Source organism: Diplotaxodon limnothrissa, linkage group LG3 (assembly GCF_057381915.1).
Source record: "Diplotaxodon limnothrissa isolate DT_005_m linkage group LG3, D_limnothrissa_male_GT1.1, whole genome shotgun sequence".
Taxonomy (NCBI): domain Eukaryota; kingdom Metazoa; phylum Chordata; class Actinopteri; order Cichliformes; family Cichlidae; genus Diplotaxodon; species Diplotaxodon limnothrissa.
The window spans coordinates 9701094-9720245 of NC_140598.1; the positions used below are offsets into that span (position 1 = coordinate 9701094).

At 41.2% G+C, this 19152-nt stretch overlaps 1 protein-coding gene across 1 annotated transcript in view; it reads left to right on the plus strand.

The window, feature by feature from the left end:
• The first annotated feature begins 754 nt into the window (after nucleotides 1-754).
• LOC146634382 (NACHT, LRR and PYD domains-containing protein 12-like) overlaps nucleotides 755-19152 on the plus strand; it is a 46909-nt gene continuing 28511 nt past the window's right edge. The window contains exons 1-6 of the mRNA XM_085377327.1: nucleotides 755-873; nucleotides 1129-1230; nucleotides 2223-2301; nucleotides 2463-2649; nucleotides 2811-4611; nucleotides 11710-11883. Coding sequence (XP_085233453.1) covers nucleotides 755-873; nucleotides 1129-1230; nucleotides 2223-2301; nucleotides 2463-2649; nucleotides 2811-4611; nucleotides 11710-11883 — 2462 coding nt within the window. The remainder of the gene's footprint in view (nucleotides 874-1128; nucleotides 1231-2222; nucleotides 2302-2462; nucleotides 2650-2810; nucleotides 4612-11709; nucleotides 11884-19152) is intronic.

A 19152-nucleotide genomic window follows, 5' to 3' on the forward strand; every position in this document is an offset into this window, starting at 1 on the left:
ATATCTATATATATATATCTATATATATATATATATATATATATATATATATATATATATAGATATATATATATATATATATATATATATATATATATATATAGATATAGATATATAGATATATATATAGATATATATATATATATCTATATATATAGATATAGATATAGATATATATATAGTATATACACTGGGTAAATGTGCAGTAGTAGCAGCAAGCAGGTGAATTCTGTACATTAATAAGAATAGACATCTGACTATTTTACAGGATAGACAATATAAACATATTTAAAATTAAAGGAATTTGAAATGTACATTGTGCCTTGGTTTAGAGTGTCTGGAAGAGAGTCCTGTCTCAGTCAATTATAGATGATGTGAGAGGGCGGGTGTGTGTGTTTAGGGCACGGATGGCTTGGGGATAGAAGCTCCTCTTGAGTCTCTCTGTCCTTGCCCGGATGATGCGGAACCTTCTACCAGATTGCAGAAGTTGGAACAATTTGTTGCCAGGATGGGACGGGTCCTTCAGTATCTGCGCTGCTCTAGTCCGGCATCTCCTGGTGTAGGTGTCCTGAAGTGGGGGGAGAGCAATTCTCCAAGCTCCTTAGATCACATGACCTGGATGACTGACCCTACAGACATATTGACCTGGTTTCTAGGTCACATGACAGGTCAGAGGTCAGCGACTGTAACTCAGTTACTTCTGTTAATGTGAACTCACTGAGTGTTTGTGGTTTACCTCTCAGACTGACTGAAGATGATGATGGAGGAAGAGGAGGACAGAGCAGAGTCTGCAGGGTCCAGCTGTCCGTCTGTGAGGAGTGACCGGTCCAAAGATCTAAATCCAGCCTTCAGTGGTGAACCTGGAGCAACGAGGTCAGAGAGCTGAACTCACTGAGTAACAGAAATAATTCTGCACTGACATTATAATCAGTGTTGACTCTGGTTGATTGTCTGACTGTGTTTGTGAGCTGAGAGGAAATGAAAATGAGTTTGTAACAAAAATCAGTTTTGTCCAGTTTTCCTGTAAAAAGCTGAACTCTAATCTAAGAGGATGTTACTGACAGGAAACAGCTGCATTATCTGCAGTCTGTGTGATCACAGTTGCTTCAATCATGTTTGTGTCTGCAGAGGTCAGAGGTCACAGTCTGCAGGGTCCAGCTGTCCGTCTGTGAGGAGTGACTGGTCCAAAGATAGCAATCCACTCTTCAGTGGTGAACCTGGAGCAACGAGGTCAGAGAGCTGTGATGACTCCTTTACATGTTTGTGTTTCCTGGATAAATATGACCTGAAACATCCTCAGATTGTTACAAAGATTCATTAAAAAGAAAACAATGAAAGAGAAAAGATCCAAATGTTCGACTTGGTCATTTGCTGTTTGAGGACAGTGATGCTCATATCTGTGGGGAAAGTGTGACCTGAGTGGGTTCATGTTTGTCTTTAAAGAACAGAGCTGCTCTGATTCTCTTTGTGTCTGATCTGTTAAACAGTCTGAGAGGTCACACAGAGACCCAGCAGCTAAAGCCTGGATCATACTGGCTGCTGTTACTCCATCAGGACAACACTGAACCACAGTGGTGTGGATGTAGTGGATAAATCCCACCATACTGATGCTCAGAGTTAATCACAGGGAACAAAACCAGATGTTACCTTCAGATTGTGACCTTTGGAGTGGACGATGCAGATTTCAATAGAGAATAAATGTTGTTGTTTTTCAGCTGTGAAGAAAGAATCTAATTTTCTGAACTTAAGAATTTATGATGCTGGAAACAACATGGAGACTATAACACAACATTTCCACTGTGTTCATAGAATGAATGTAAAACTGTCAGACATTCATTAAATATGCAAAATGTCCACAGAAGCATCAGAGGGTCAGACGTGAAGCACTCAGTGATTTTGATCAAATGACTCATCAGTTATTGATCTGTACTACACTGATCTACCACGTTAGTAAAGCTGGTGTTCTGGTGGTGGAGGGAGACTCGGATCATGTTCTGGTTTTGGAGCAGTGATCTGCTGATGGTTCAGTTTGATGAGCTTCTTCAAAATCATCCCTGACATCACCACTGAAAGGACGTCCATGAAAACAGACTGAAAATTACCGATATGTTCACAATCTGAGAGTTTAAAACTTGACAGACTTGATTCAGATGAAGTTATTTGAACAGAAACTCCTGGATCTTTATCCTGTGTTGATCTAATCCTTCATGGTTCCTCCACAGAGTGGACCAGCAGAGCTCAGAGGTTCCCAGTGGTCAGTCTGCCCAGCAGCATCAAACACAGCTGGACTCCATATTTATGGTCTGTACATGTACAACAACTACTGTTACATCTGTTCTGTTCACAGTCATCTCCATGCTGCTCTTTGTAGACCAGTGGATCGTCAGTGTGTCCAACATGGATCTGATGTTTGGCTCCATGATTTCAGTCTGATTGGCTCATTCATAAATATTCTGTTCCAGCTGCTGGAGGACAACATCATCACTTTTGTGAAGAATGAGCTGAAGAAGATCCAGAAGGTTCTGAGTCCAGGTTACCCAGAATGCTTAGAGAGTCAGAGGAGCAGCAGCAGAGAGGCGTTTGTGAAGATCACAGTGGACTTCCTGAGGAGAATGAAGCAGGAGGAACTGGCTGACCGTCTGCAGAGCAGTAAGAGGATTTCAAAAAGGATTTAAGCTGCTGGATGAATTTTCCATTCCATTCCAACATTTTCCAAGATGGAAGCAACATGGTTTAAAGAATCATTCTTTTTGGAATTAATTGTTTATTTCCACTTTCAAATTATGTTCTACATATTTCTTCTCATTCAGAACTTCAAGCTCCAGTTTGTCATCGTAACCTTAAATCCACCCTGAAGAAGAAGTTCCAGTGTGTGTTTGAGGGCATGGCTAAAGCAGGAAACCCAACCCTCCTGAATCAGATCTACACAGAGCTCTACATCACAGAGGGAGGGACTGCAGAGGTCAATGATGAACATGAGGTCAGACAGATTGAAACAGCATCCAGGAAACCAGACAGACCAGAAACAACAATCAGACAAGAAGACATCTTTAAAGCCTCACCTGGAAGAGACGAACCAATCAGAACAGTGCTGACAAAGGGAGTGGCTGGCATTGGGAAAACGGTCTTAACACAGAAATACAGCCTGGACTGGGCTGAAGACAAAGCCAACCAGGACATCCAGTTCATATTTCCATTCACTTTCAGAGAGCTGAATGTGCTGAAAGAGGAAAAGTTCAGCTTGGTGGGACTTGTTCATCACTTCTTTACTGAAACCAAAGAAGCAGGAATCTGCAGCTTTGAAGACTTCCAGGTTGTGTTCACCTTTGATGGTCTGGATGAGTGTCGACTTCCTCTGGACTTCCACAAAACTACAATCCTAACTGACCCTAGAAAGTCCACCTCAGTGGATGTGCTGCTGATAAACCTCATCAGGGGGAAACTGCTTCCCTCTGCTCGCCTCTGGATAACCACACGACCTGCAGCAGCCAATCAGATCCCTCCTGACTGTGTTGGCATGGTGACAGAGGTCAGAGGGTTCACTGACCCACAGAAGGAGTACTACTTCAGGAAGAGATTCAGAGATGAGGAGCAGGCCAGCAGGATCATCTCCCACATCAAGACATCACGAAGCCTCCACATCATGTGTCACATCCCAGTCTTCTGCTGGATCACTGCTACAGTTCTGGAGGATGTGCTAGAAACCAGAGAGGGAGGACAGCTGCCCAAGACCCTGACTGAGATGTACATCCATTTCCTGGTGGTTCAGGCCAAAGTGAAGAAGGTCAAGTATGATGGAGGAGCTGAGACAGATCCACACTGGAGTCCAGAGAGCAGGAAGATGATGGAGTCTCTGGGAAAACTGGCTTTTGATCAGCTGCAGAAAGGAAACCTGATCTTCTATGAACCAGACCTGACAGAGTGTGGCATCGATATCAGAGCAGCCTCAGTGTACTCAGGAGTGTTCACACAGATCTTTAAAGAGGAGAGAGGACTGTACCAGGACAAGGTGTTCTGCTTCATCCATCTGAGTGTTCAGGAGTTTCTGGCTGCTCTTCATGTCCATCTGACCTTCATCAACTCTGGACTCAATCTGCTGGAAGAACAACAAACAACCTCCAAGAAATCTAAATTATTTAACAAACCAAACCTACAATCTCTCCACCAGTGTGCTGTGAACAAGGCCCTACAGAGTCCAAATGGACACCTGGACTTGTTCCTCCGCTTCCTCCTGGGTCTTTCACTGAAGACCAATCAGACTCTCCTACGAGGTCTGCTGACACAGACACGAAGTAGCTCACAGACCAATAAGAAAACAGTCCAGTACATCAAGGAGAAGCTCAGTGAGAATCTGTCTGCAGAGAAAAGCATCAATCTGTTCCACTGTCTGAATGAACTGAATGATCGTTCTCTAGTGGAGGAGATCCAACAGTCCCTGAGATCAGGACGTCTCTCCACAGATGAACTGTCTCCTGCTCAGTGGTCAGCTCTGGTCTTCATCTTACTGTCCTCAGAAGAAGATCTGGATGTGTTTGACCTGCAGAAATACTCTGCGTCAGAGGAGGCTCTTCTGAGGCTGCTGCCAGTGGTCAAAGCCTCCAACAAAGCTCTGTGAGTACATTTCTACTCATGTCTTTACTTTTAACATCCAACTGTGTCAGTAATTTATTTCACCAGGTTTTCTGTCTTTGTATGAGTTTGTATCCTAAAGTTTTGGGATTTCTCCAATACAACTGTAACCTCTTTGATGCCTCCAGAACTCGGTGTACTCGAGACGCTGGATTCACCATAAACTCTGATCATCACTGCTGCTGTTATGTTATCAGTCTTTGTTTAAAAGACTTAGGCTGCATGTGCCTGATGTTGTGATACTTCATATTCACATGGATGCTCCTAGATACATTTCTACTGCAGGTCTATTTTTAGTCACAAATGTTGGTGAAACACTTGCTTTTACATGCATGGTGGGTCCTGCATTAAAGAAAGCATTTGAATTACTCAGTGAATCATGGCAGCCAGAGAAACATCCTTAGTTCCACTTTAAACTAAACTCTGCTTCGGTCTTCCACAGTGTGTTTGTTGTTTCTTTGTTGTTGTTGGCCTGCTCTCTCCTCTCACTCCAATCTGGTTGCAGCAGATGTTTGTCCCTCCCTGAACCTGCAGACTTGGGTGCAGCACCTCAGTTCATCTTCAGTCTGAAACCAGCTGTTGTAGCTATATCCCCTCAAGCACACCTTCCCTGGTCATCTCTGCTGTGGTTGCTATAAAATTTTATCTTGATTTAAAAAAAGACTTGATGCCATTTGCTGGCAGCATGGTGCCTGTTTGTCTTTGATGATAAACTGCAGCACAGTCTAAAGCAAACCTTCTGACTTTATTGACTTTATGCATGTATATATTCTTCCTGTTCACCTTGGACACACAACAACTCTGTTTGTTGTGATTGGATCTAGAACAGCCAACATATCCTAATCTAGATGATTTCTAAGGTGGTATCTGGGAGGAAAAGTTAAAAATCAGCTTGGATGGCCTGTACTGTATGATGGCCTTCGTTGCACCACATTGATAGCCATGCAGGGTGGTTCACTCCTTGGACAAGAAGACCGAGGAGTGAGCCACCCTTGGTCAACGCTTGGTCATTCAAGCTCACTGTTTTCCCCTTGTTGGTTGGTGATAAGTATTTTTTTTTACCTGACTTATAGTCATCATTGTCTTCAAATTAACTCACACACTGCTGACTGCTGTAGCTTACCTGGCTGAGCAGGTGACCCATGCACTGAAGGTTAGAGTCATGACTCCAGGGCCTGGTTTGAGTCTGCCCAAGACCATTTCCTGTGTGTTATTCTCCTCACTTCTCCCTCCCTTCCTGTCTTCTCTGTCCTATACAGTGAAGACAAAAGGCCTCAAGTTGTGAAAACTCTTCCCCTTCATCATCTTCCATCTCTCTCATCTAAAATCACCAGTATTCTCTGAGTAGAGAATCTTTTCACAATCTTGAATGATAAGGATCCAAGTGGGTAAAGTTATTTATTTGTTGTGTTCCTATTTGCAGCTGGGATAGATTAAGAAAAACTATCGGCTGCCAAAATTACATCCAGTTTAGAAGACAAACATTGAGTGAAGTGTTTGTTTCATCATCCTTCACAACTCATCAATCAGGTGTCACAAACTGCAGCAGAACAGTACAAAGCATGTCATACTGGGTGGCTGCAACAACCAGAGTTTTACCTACCTTTGGTATTTCTTGACAGCATGAGCGTAATATTTACTGAACAGAGTCATCTTCGGTAATCTTTTCAGATTCAGATTCAGAACACTGTATTTATTTTCAAGGGGCAATTAGGATACTGACCTTGCCAACCATACATACAATACACAAACATCACATTGGGGAGACAGGTCAGGCTAGGTAGCTGGCCGGTCAGCCGCTAAAGCAGTGACCCGGAACCGAACAGCAGAAAATGCACAACATCAGGAAAGATGAGGAGAAAAAAGAACTCCTCCCAGACTGAGCTCCAACAGGGAGATCAGTTTAAGAACAGAAAAAAAATGACCTCAGCGCAGAGCACATGAAAACTCTTAATACGCCATAAAAACACATGACAAGCAACAGGGATGGGTAAAAGGTGAGCGACAGCCGGTGTAGACAGCGCACCCGGGCCTGCAGCATTAGCGCTGGTCCCCTCGACCCACCATCTGCACTGGGAGGGGATAAGCATGCTTAGGATGGGAAGGAACAGTCTAAACACCGTCTGTCATCAGGGTGAGATTTGTTATGTTCAGCTCCAGCCTTGAGACCACAGCTGGCGCCGGTATGTTAGCCGCATGAAATGATGGTGGTTTTCTTTGGTGCGAACAACTGCATGTCAATTTCACAGCTGATCTAACAGTCCGTCACTCGTCTCTCAATCTCCCGTTGGAGAGCCACAAACTTCTCAGAGAGGTTATCGGTTTTGTGCTCAAAGAGCAAAGTCTGAGAACTCACGACCACCATGAGCTTCTTCAAGATCTTATACGTGCTGCGTTCCATGAGCCCAATTTGAGAAGTCACGACCCGTCCATTGTTTCAGTCACAGCGGGCAGCCTTGTGGGGTTTTGAACAGCTGATTCTGCTTTCTTTAATCTTCAATAAGCCAGGGCCAAGCCAGCTTAGATAAACAAGAACCCTTTGCTGCTGTGAATGTCCGTGCTGCTATATTTCAGCATCAGGCTCTAAATGTACAAATGGATCTGAGAAGATTTCCAATCATGTTTCTACTAGGGCTGGGCGATATGACCCAAAATTCATATCTCAATATTTTTTAGCTGGATGGCGATATAAGATATATATCTCGATATATTTTTTTTAAAACCATAAAGTAAGAACAAAAAGAGAGTTCTTAGTCAAAGCTGTGTCCCAGATGTCACACAGGCACTTTTATTAACATAGAGCAGATGTACATAAAATTTACTCAAAAATAAATTATGAGCATTCATTAAATAATAATGCTCCATAAATAAAAGAAAACAATGTTGTTTTTGTGCATAACAAAAAGCTCACAATTGTGCAGTCAAAATGTAAACTAAAAGACGCTGAGCACAATAACAAAGACAGATTCCACAGCTGCTCTGTTCCCAACTTGTACTGCGTGACTGACAGCCTGGAGTTTGAAATCCGCTTCGCAACCACGTCTCTTAACAGGTGCCATTTATGGTCCTTATACACAGTAGGGTAATATTACGTTGAAGCACAGTACTTATCACTCCGCGAGGCTCAGCTGTAATGCTCCGACAATCCATCAAGCGGTGCAGCACCGTAGCTTACCAAAGTCGTACTAAAACATTTTTTGACAGATTGCTGAGCGCCGTGTTCCACATAAAATCGGTTCACGGCCATCAAGCACAACCAGAAATCATACATAAGGCTTTTGAGAAAATGAAAGGATTTTAGTCCGTGCAGCACCTCTGGGCTTCATGGCGTTAGCGTGGTTAGCTCGTTAGCGTGGTTAGCTAGCTAACACGTTGACGCCGTCCAGCCCCACGCACGGGTCGATGCGTTAACTCATTAACGGAGATTTGCCGTGTCCATCTTGTCGCTTCCTGCAGGTGAAGCGATGGGGGAGGAGGGGGAGTTGTGTTCAGTGAAGGAGAGGCGAGGCCAAGTAACATTATAAAGAGAGGCAAACTTGCGGCTCCACAAGTATAACTAGAAAAATTTGCATTTCCTGCGAAAATGCTGTGTGGATGCCTTAACGCTGAAGATGTCGGCTGAAAAAAGCTGAAAAAAACAAAAAACATTGCCCTGAGCAGGATTTGAACCAGGCCCTTCTGGTCTAAAGGAGGCGACTCACCTCACTGCGCCAAACTCATTCTCACAAAGAAGAGGTGGAGAGACTGACAATTCTGGTGAAATTAGCAGAAGCTGCTTAGAATTGTGCTGATAAGAGGTGAAAAGGCTAATAATTTTGCATAAAAGAGGTGAATCAGAAGAATTTCTGCTGAAAAGAGGTAAAGAAGCAAAAGGATGAGCTGAAAAGAGATGAATCAGGAGAATTTCTGCTCAAAAGAGTTTTTTCTGAAAACAGCTGAGATTTGTGCTAATAAGAGGTGAAAAGGCTGAAAGTCTTTCAGAAGAGGTGAATAAGCAGGAGTTGGGCATAAAAGAGGTGAAAATTTTGCTGAAAAGAGTTCAATCAGCTGAATTTCTGCTCAAAAGAGTTTTTTCTGAATACAGCTGAGATTTGTGGTGATAAGAGGTGAAAAGGCTGAAAACTTTGCAGTAAAGAGATGAATCAGCAGAATTTCTGCTCAAGAGTTCAATCAGCAGAATTTCTGCTGAAAAGAGTTGCTGATTAGAGTTCAATCAGCAGAATTTCTGCTGAAAAGAGTTCAATTAGCAGAATTTCTGCTCAAAATAGTTCAATCAGCAGAATTTCTGCTGAAAAGCTTAAAATTCTAATGAAAACAGCAAAAGAGGCTGAGATTTGTGGTGATAAGAGGTGAAAATGCTGAACCAATCAGAGGTACTGGTTCTGTCTGCTTCATCAGGCTGTGTACTTGTATGTATTTCTGCCATAGACTGTTAACAAGAATCTGAGGTCCATATTAGAAAAGCTGCTAAAATCATAAATCTTTGCAGAATTGTAATAAATTATCAATATGAATTACGGTCTGTGATGGTGTATCAATTTGTAGTGAAAAAAACATGTGGGCCAAGGTGGAATCGAACCTACGACCTTCGGTCTGAAGATCCGTTTCATTACCAATCACGCCACCTGGAAAGGGGGCGGGGCGACTCAAAAACAGGATGATGAGCAGTCAGAATTAGATCGCGGTGAGAGGCGAAAAACGCCGTGTTTTGGAGTTACAAAACGTCATGTAACTCAGAAACTAGGTGGGATGGAAGCATAATTCTTGCACTGGGTGAATCAGCGGACTTTGGTGTACTTTGACTGCGATTTACATAGCTCTTTGTACCTCCGTCGTGTATGGAGCGCCAGGACTGCCGTAATGAATTAATTAAATACACCATTAAATAATTAATTAAATGTGGCAATAATTAATTAAAATTGGAATTAATTAATTAAATAAATAGTTATGACACATGTAATTAATTAATTATTGACACATTTAATTAATTATTTATGTATTTCACATTTTAATTAATTATTGACACATTTAATTAATTATTTATGTATTTCACATTTTAATTAATTATTGACACATTTAATTAATTATTGACACATTTAATTAATTATTTAATGATATATTTATTTATTTCATTTTGGCAGTCCTGGCGCCTGGCTCTCATCTTGAAATAATTTTATCTGTCAGCCTCACCCATCAAACTCAGGGGGCGGGGTTAACGCTGATCGAGTCAAAACCATTGCTTTGGCCTGGTGGCCACTGTTTCTAGCACACAACAACCGGCATGTGGAAGCTAACAGAACTGAACTTTGAAAAACCCTGTTTGTGTGTCACTAAATACCGTTTTAATATTTTTTTTAGCCGAGAATGTAGTGGTTTAATCTTCATGTGTCTGGTCGGTTTGTCAAGATACAGCCTCTTTGCAAAAGTGCTTCGATGATTTCGGAGATGTCTGCCCAGTCTCACGGCGAAGCGTGGGATAGACCTGCTCGCCTCGCAAGCAATCCCAGCGACAAAGCGCAGGCCCCGGTACACAGCTGTAGTAACCCCCGCTGACTTCTTTTGCTGAGGTTATATTTATCGGTGTTTTATTTCCTAATGTTCTTATGTGTCCTACGTGTTTCAGTTGCCAATTCTGAATTATAACTAACATTAAAACATGTTTAAGGAGGAGAGAGAGCAAATAAATCTGTTTAACATCTGATATTTGGGTTTTTGTTCAGTAATCAGCGTGACCTGTGTATAAACGCATAAAAGAGATAACGTTGGTGTTTCTGTCATGTAGTAACTGCTTTAACTGTACAAAGGTTGTTCGACAAGAAACACATACAGACTTCATGATGTTCGTCTAGTATTTTTATTGTGAATATTAATCATGAGGGTAAACGGCCCTGTACAGCAACTGAGCGAAGGACAAATTTCCTACCCTAAAACAAGTCCAACTCATCTCAGAACGGTAATAGGTGAGAAAATAATTCCTGAATTGTGAGCGTCAGGAGTGTCTGAAGATATACGGGGACAAGCCTCATGTCTTAACTTTGCTTTGTTAAGGAGATGGGAGACGATTTGAAAATGCCTTCAGTTTCAGTATTTCAGCTCTGAGTTTCACAACCTCCCCATAGACTTTGAATGGGGAGTTTTTAGACCTTGTGTCACTTCGAGGCAAATTGTGAAAAAACCGTAACTCGCACGATAATTATAGTGACACTGTCTTAAAGCCAGCAAAAATACCTACGTTTTGATGTATAATTTGTGGAAGTTGAGTGGAAATTGAGCGAGTAGCAAGAAGTTGTTCAGACATGAAGTGAAAATTCAGAACGGACGAGTGTGCACTCTGAGTTAATTGCATAGCAACAATAGCAACGCATGTGTTTTCTGAAAAATCACAATTTTGCAACTGAAAACTTAAAGAGGCATTAAATGAAAACGGTAACAGATATGAAAAAGCTGAATCACACAGGAATAGCCCAATCATTTGAGAACGTTTTAAAGTTAGAATGGAGTTTCTAGGTGAAAGTATAAGGAAGTAGTTAAGTTTCAAAGACAAGAAAGTTTTAGCAGAATTGTGGAAGTTTTCCATTCATTTCAATGGGACACATTAAAGGAAAAAAGTGTAATTTTTTAAAAGTATAATAGCAGAAAATACCAAAAGCGATAGCAATCGTTAGCAGAAATAGCTGAATAGTTTAAAATTTGAATGGTAAAAATCGGACAAAAATTGTGGGAGTAGTTAAGCGGCGGTTAAGCGGCCTATTCAGGCATCCACACAATTATAACGTAACATAGACTATATCGATATAAAAGATATTGTCACATCTTATATCTCGTATAAAAATATATCGATATTTTTTAAAAACTCGATATATCGCCCAGCTCTAGTTTCTACTAGATTTACAGTTTGTTTTCATGTCTTCTGACGCAGAAGGTGGAGCAGGTGGAGCTTACAAGGAGTAAGTGCTGATATAGAAGAAGAGTTGTGTTGTAATGAAGGTATTTAGTTAACCAATAATTGTATTGCATGCTGGCACTAAAAATGTTTCATTTGACAGATTTTTATTAATTTGTTTGTTTGTTTTCTTCCAGACTGAGTGGATGTAACCTCTCAGAGAGAAGTTGTGATGCTCTGTCCTCAGTTCTCAACTCCCAGTCCTCTAGTCTGAAAGAGCTGGACCTGAGTAACAATGACCTGCGGGATTCAGGAATGAAGCTTCTGTCTGCTGCACTGCAGAGTCCACATTGTATACTGGAAACTCTCAGGTCAGGATCAAAACATATCATTAAATTATATTATTGTATAAACAACCAAGCTTTATAGAATTGGCAGGTGAACTTTTCTTTATCTTTGGATTGCTTAGGAGATTCTTAATTACTGTCTGAACATTTTTTACAGTCACATATTTTTTTTTAATGGTCAAACAGAATTATTGTTCAGTTCAATGAGCAGGTAGCTGTGAGATTCATAATAATGAGGTATATTTGTATTAAAGATGACTAAACTTGAACAGTAGCTGTGAGTTACTTTGTTTACTCATGTGTGCTGATGTTGTGAGTAATTTAAAGCTGAAGTAAACTTGTAATGAGGTTAATAGTGTTTCTGAAGTAAGTGTACTTGGAGACATTTATGTGTTTACTAAAGTCCAGGAGCAGGAGGCTGTGTGTAGCATAGAGGAACCCAGACCTCAGCTTTGTCTCCTGGTTTCTGTTGCTGCTGTTACAGTTTCCCCTCATCGTTCCTTCAACAGTCTCCTCACTGTAACAAATCAAAGTGTTACTGTATAGATTCACGTCTGAATGTTGCCATGTGCTATTAAAACTAAAAGCAATGTTTCATACACCCACGTGGTTCAGTCACACAGTAACTGATGGTAAATAATGTTTGTGTTGAGCACATCGTACAGGTCAGCTGCTCCACACAGATCTCAGGTTTACATGCTGGAACAGTTTGTGATCATGAAGGACAAACCTCACTTCGCTCTCATCACTGGATCAAAACATGAAAACAAATCTGAAGTAAAGTTTTGTTGAAGTGAACTGTGGTGGTGCCCAATGTTCCCTCTAAGCTGCGCGCGTGCGCAATTGCGCACTGCTGGCACGTCTCTGCGCACAGACAATCTGTGTTGCACACAAAAAATAATCAAATCTCAATTGAAATTAAAATTAATACGTTAACAATTCTGTTTTGCAGTGTTAGTCAGTGACTGGCTGCTCCCATATGGGATTAGAACGGTGCCACCTTATCCCATAGTCCAGCCAATCACGCGATTCACATTCGTATATACGCAGCTAATCAACGTCGCTGACAGGCTATGACAGCGTCCTTATGTGCCGACACCGGTGTTATAGCGATCAAAGTGGCTGATGATGAGGTGAAGCCACGTTAATGACAACGTGTACACCCATTGGAGATGTGAGCAGGACAGACGGAGCAACTGAGGGAAAAAGTGTGGACTTTATACCAGTTTTTAAATTGTGTTGATCGGCCACGTAAAACCAGAGTTATGATAAAATATCTGCAATGTTTGGTTTTCTTCCTGAATAGTATTGTTGTTTATAACAACGATAGTATTCAGTATTTATTGCAACAAACTTTGTTGTTTGCAAAACTCAGTTACTTTTTTGAAGAAGTAACTATATAATTAATTGCCCAACATTGGTCATTATATCCTGTATTTTGCAGACAGAGTTACAGACTCTCTCCCAGACCACAGACTCATAATACAAGTCAGAGCTTTATAAAAATAGAAAAAATAAAGTTGTCTTTTCAAAATTGGAGTTCAAGTTATTTTTACTTCCAATAGTGTTAACATGCTACAGGTCATCAACAAGGTTGTTTTAAATTTTTATTGTAAGTGGGCTAAAGGAGTTAATTAAAAGTAGTCTAACATAAATGTAAATGCTGTAATTTGATTACTTTAATAAACCATGTAACTTGGATGGATAAGATGCTGGCGTGACCACAGTGCACACGTCTGCTGTTGCTCACAGTGGTCCAAGGGACGCTCAGGGAGTTTGTGTGTTCGCTCAGACACATGAAACATTAGAGGGAACATTGGCGGTGACTGGCAGGGAAAAGGGGAATGATAAGACTTACTGTAAATATAATTATTTACGTATTGAAAAAAGAACAACTAAAATGTTCCAGCTGAAAAAATGAAATCAGTTTCAGTTTATGAGCTCTGTTTGTTTTCTTTACAGTTCCAACCTTTTATATTGAAATGAGCTGCTCGTTCCTGTTTAGATGACCTGCATAAAACAATACAGAGCACATTGGGCTGAATATGGAGAGGAAGCATCACAGTACAGCTTCACTGAAGCTTTAAAGTCTCTGATATGAGATGAGAAATGAAGCAGCCAGAGCTTTTTCATGAGTGGAAATCCACTGTGACTGTGAGCTGCTGCTACAGCCTCCAGATTAGCCAGCAGCTCATCCTGCTCAACATTTTCTCACCAACTTTAATGGAAGTGTGATGTTTTCAGCTGGAGTGATGGTCAGGGTGGCCTCCCTCTCCTCTTCTTCTCCTCTTCCTCTTTCATTTGTAAATCCACTTCTGCTGCTTTCATTCATTTGGAAGTCCTGTAGCTGAGTTTGGGAGAGACTAACAGCCTCGGCAGCAGAGGGGAGAAAGGCTGTAACACCACCACTTTACTCTGTTCTACCTGTCACATCATTTTATCAGGAAACAAATATGCTCATGTTTTTACTATGTTTGTCTTGAAGATGTAAGAAGATCACATGGTGCTTTTTATTATTGTGTTGGTTTGTTTCCTGTCTCTTGGCTGGAGCCCAGCTGTGCGTGGCCCCTGGGCCTGTGGTCAGAGTGTGCTGGATAATCCGGCCCAGGATGAGGCCAAACTGACATGGGATGAAATGTCTGTCACATAATTGAGCTTAGTGTAGTTTCATTTCTGCACAATTTAAAAACAACCAAAACTTTTTTCTGTCTTTTCTATGTTATACTGTAGACTTTCTTTGATACAGTGTCCAAAAGGAGCAGCTTTTACTTTGAAGGGGAGGCATCTCTGTTTCCTCTTCAGGTTGGATGATGGAAGCAAATGAGTGTGTGATGTTCTTTCAGTGTTGCACTTTGTAGACGCTCCCTGAGCACTGGTCTCACAGCCAGCTGCACATAGAGAACAGTGTTGTTAGTCCAGGTCAGAAGATGACTTGTTGGAATGAAAATGAGCTTGTAGTTTGTCTGCTTTAATAATGTGACTGGAAAAAGGTGTTGGACTTCAAATATGTCCATTTCTTTCACACTTCAACTTTTTTTTAAACAATGTCTTTTTTATTAAGAGGTTTCCTTTTATACACATAAACATCAACATATATATTATACATATAAACAGAAAGAAAAAAGAAGGATTACAGATGATATGTACATTAAGGTCAAGTAGTACATTTAAGCTGTGAAATGAATCCAAAGATGTATCTCCGGCTGTGAAATAAAAGAAAAAAAAAGGAGGAAAAAAGGGAAAAAGAGAGAAAAAAAGAATATAAACAAATGTATCCCAAAGTAACATAATCCCTGCAAAACAATCCCATTCATTCCCACCCAGGTCACTGCCTGCACCCGCACACTGTATTTCCACACCTGACTTAAGAGAGTCCGCTGAAAAATTCTTATAGATTTTGAAAAGCATCAAGGAAGGGTCCCCACATGTCTTGAAATTTCCCAGTGGAGTTCTGAAGTGAGTGTCTTATCTTTTCCAGTTTTAGACAGGCAATGAGGTCATATAACCACTGTTTGTGGTTATATGACCCGTCCCGCCACCTCAGTAGGATTGCCCTCCTGGCCAACAGGGAACAGAATGATAATGCCTGTTTTTTAGAGGCCGGTAGAAGCACCTCATTCCCACTGATGCCAAACAGAGCAAGAAGGGGACCGGAGGCCAGTGTCACACTGAGAATTCTGGACAGGGTACGAAAAACCTCTGACCAGAACTGAGTGAGATTGGGGCAAGACCAGTACATGTGGACCAGTGAGGCTTCAGCAGTTTTGCATCTGTCACAGTATGGAGTGATTTCAGGGTAGATACGGGATAATCTGGATTTTGAGAAATGGGCTCTATGCACCACTTTGAACTGGATTAAACAATGGCGGGGCACATAGTGATGTAGTGTTGACATGTTTGAGTATAGAGGCCCGTGTTTCGTCAGAGATTGTCATGTTTAAGTCTCCTTCCCACAGTGTCTTGAGCTTGGATGAAGAGGTATGTGTCAAATTTAACATTTTATTGTAAAGCAAGGAAATCAGCCCTCTATTGGTTGGATTGAGTTGTAGGATAGTTTCTAGTAGTGTAGGCTCTGGTGGAGGGCTTGAGCCTGAAGTCTGGGAACAAATAAAGTGCCTGACTTGCAAGTATCTGAAAAAGTGTGATGGTGGGAGAATATATTTATTAGCAAGTTGTTCAAATGATGCTAGTTTGTTGGCTATGAATAGGTCCTTAAAGCAAGTTATTCCACTTCTGTGCCACTCCGCAAACCCACCGTCCTGGATAGAAGGTTTAAAGAAATGGTTAGATGCAATGGGGCTGAGAAGGGAGAAGTCACAAAGTTTACAATATTTCCTAAACTGGCCCCATATTTTTAATGAGTGCACCACTACAGGGTTGGGAATGGAGTTGAATGAAGAGGATGAGAGTGGAGAACAAAGTGCAGCTGGTAAGGATATACTGTTGTCACTATGCAATTCCATAGTGACCCAGTCAGGACAACCACTCCGAATATGGTAAAAATACCAAAACACCAAACATCGTATGTTAGCAGCCCAATAATAAAAACGAAAGTTGGGAAGTGCAAACCCACCCTCAATTTTAGATTTTTGAAGATGCATCTTATTAAGCCTTGGGCGTTTACCCTGCCATAGATAAGATGAGATGACAGAGTCCAGCTTATTGAAAAAAGTGTTGGGAATGAAAATGGGTATGGCCTGGAAAAAGTATAGAAATTTGGGTAGAATGGTCATTTTAATTGAATTGATACGTCCTACCAGAGACATAGAGAGTGGTGTCCAGCGGGTAAGGGACCGCTTCACTTGGTTCAGCAATGCACTCACATTTTCTGTGAAAAGGTTTTTATGTTTTTTTGTCACTGTGATTCCCAAATATGTAATTTTTGTCCTTTCAACTCTGAAGGGCAAGCAGGTGAAGTCTAACATACTGGCTCTGCTACTTAGTGGGAAGAGCTCACTTTTATTAAGGTTCAGTTTATACCCTGAAATCCGACCAAATTGACTAAGCAGATTCAATGCAGATGGTAGTGAGGCTAAGGGCTTAGAAATAAAGAGCAGGAGATCATCTGCATAGAGCGAGACCTTGTGTTCTGTATTGTTTCTCCAAATGCCGTGTACCTCTTTGCAACTGCGGAACGCAATGGCAAGGGGTTCTATGGCCAGATCAAAAAGCAGGGGGCTGAGAGGACATCCCTGGCGTGTGCCTCTGTGAAGTTTGAAAGGTTTTGACAATTGGAGGTTAGTTCGTATTGTAGGAGATGGTTGAGAATAGAGTAATTTAATCCATGAAGTAAATTTCGCTCCAAAGCCAAATCTATCAAGGACTGCAAAGAGATAATCAAACTCAACTCGATCAAAGGCCTTTTCAGCGTCAAGCGAGACCACGCATTCATCAGAGTCTGTAGAGCTGGAGTAGACTATGTTAAATAGCCTCCTTATGTTAAAATATGAATGACGACCTTTAATGAAGCCTGTCTGGTCTTTCGAAATAATTTTTGGAAGAACTATTTCTAGTCTACGGGCAAGTATCTTGGCTAATATTTTAGCGTCTGTGTTCAGTAGAGAAATGGGTCTATAGGAGACACATTCCAACGGATCTTTTCCTTTCTTTTTAATAAGTGTAATACAGGCTTCATAGAATGATTGAGGAAGAGATCCTTGTTCCTTGCAGTCCGTGAGGGTTGCACTAAGCTGCGTGGACAGTAATGAAGAGAAGTGTTTGAAAAATTCTGACGGAAAGCCATCCGGACCTGGACACTTACCAGAGTGCATCAAAGCTATAGCCAAGGAAACTTCTAACTGGGAGATGGGTTCATCCAGCCTTGTTCTAAGTTCTGGTGGAATTTCTGGAATGTCAAGTTTAGCTAAGAACTCATTAATTGCATTACAGTCAGTTTGGGACTCTGAGGTGTAAAGCTGTGAGTAAAAATCCCTGAACACTTCATTGATTTTTTCGTGATCTGTGACTGTGTTGCCATCTTGTTGTCGAATTTTGAGAATACTTTGCCTTGCCCTAGAACCTTTTAGAAGGCTCGCCAGTAATTTATCAGGTTTGTCACCATGCATATAAAATTTGGATTTGTCATGTAAGAGTAAACGTTCAGTCGAGTACGTTGTGAGTAAGTCAAGTCTTGTTTTAAGTTCTACACGCTTTTTAAATATTTCATGACTCTGTTTGAGAGCATACTGTTCATCAGTCTCCTTAAATTGTTGCATTAACTTGTTCCTTTCATGGGTGGACTTTTTTTTAATTGTTGCCGAATAAGCAATAATCTGGCCTCTGATATACGCCTTAAAGGCATCCCATACGACAAGGCTGGAAGTCTCTGGGGAAGAGTTGGTGGCAAAGTAAAGGCGTATCTCATCCTGGATAAACTTTACAAAATTTTCATCCGACAGGAGGGTCGAGTTGAAACGCCATTGTGCAGCTTTAACAGGAGGATGTGGAAGAGACAGAGATAAAGTAAGAGGGGCGTGATCTGAAATAACTATGCTATGGTAGGCACAGGAGTGGACCTGCTGTAGACAATTAGTGTCAATGATAAAGTAATCAATTCTTGAATATGTGTGGTGCACATGTGAAAAGTAGGAGTAATCTCTTTTATGAGGATTTAGAGTGCGCCAAACATCGCACATTCCATATTCTGATAGAAAGGCATGAATGACAGATGCAGATTTGCTTAAAACATTGCTCTTAGTGGATGAGCGATCCAGGGCTGGGTCTAACCAGCAGTTAAAATCACCCCCCAGAAAAAGAGAGTAGACATTTAAGTCGGGTAAAGAGGAGAATAGTTGTTTAAAGAAATTCTCGACATCTGTATTAGGAGCATACACATTTACTAGAGCAACAAGACTGTTATACAGTTTCCCACTGACTATGACATATCTACCATATTTGTCTGCTATGACATTGTGGGCATCAAAGGGAATGTTCTGCCTGACCAATATAGAGACCCCACGTGCCCTAGCTTGGAAAAGTGAGTGAAAACACTGGCCCCTCCAACGGGAGAAGAGACGGACATTATCAGAGGCCCTGACGTGGGTCTCCTGCAGGAAAGCCACGGAAAGGAAAGACTCATCTGATTTGTAGAGCAAAGAAAATATGCACACTGGCCTTAGATGATAAGAACAGAATAACTTTACAGTGGGTGGAAGTTAGTTCAGAACAGGTTAAAAAAAAGAACAGTGTATGAGGTTCATAGCAGTGACCCTTACCCTCCCCAAACCCTCCCCACAACAGAAAATGGCTGCCAAAAAAAAGAACAAGAACAAGCAGCGAGCTCTTCAAACTTAA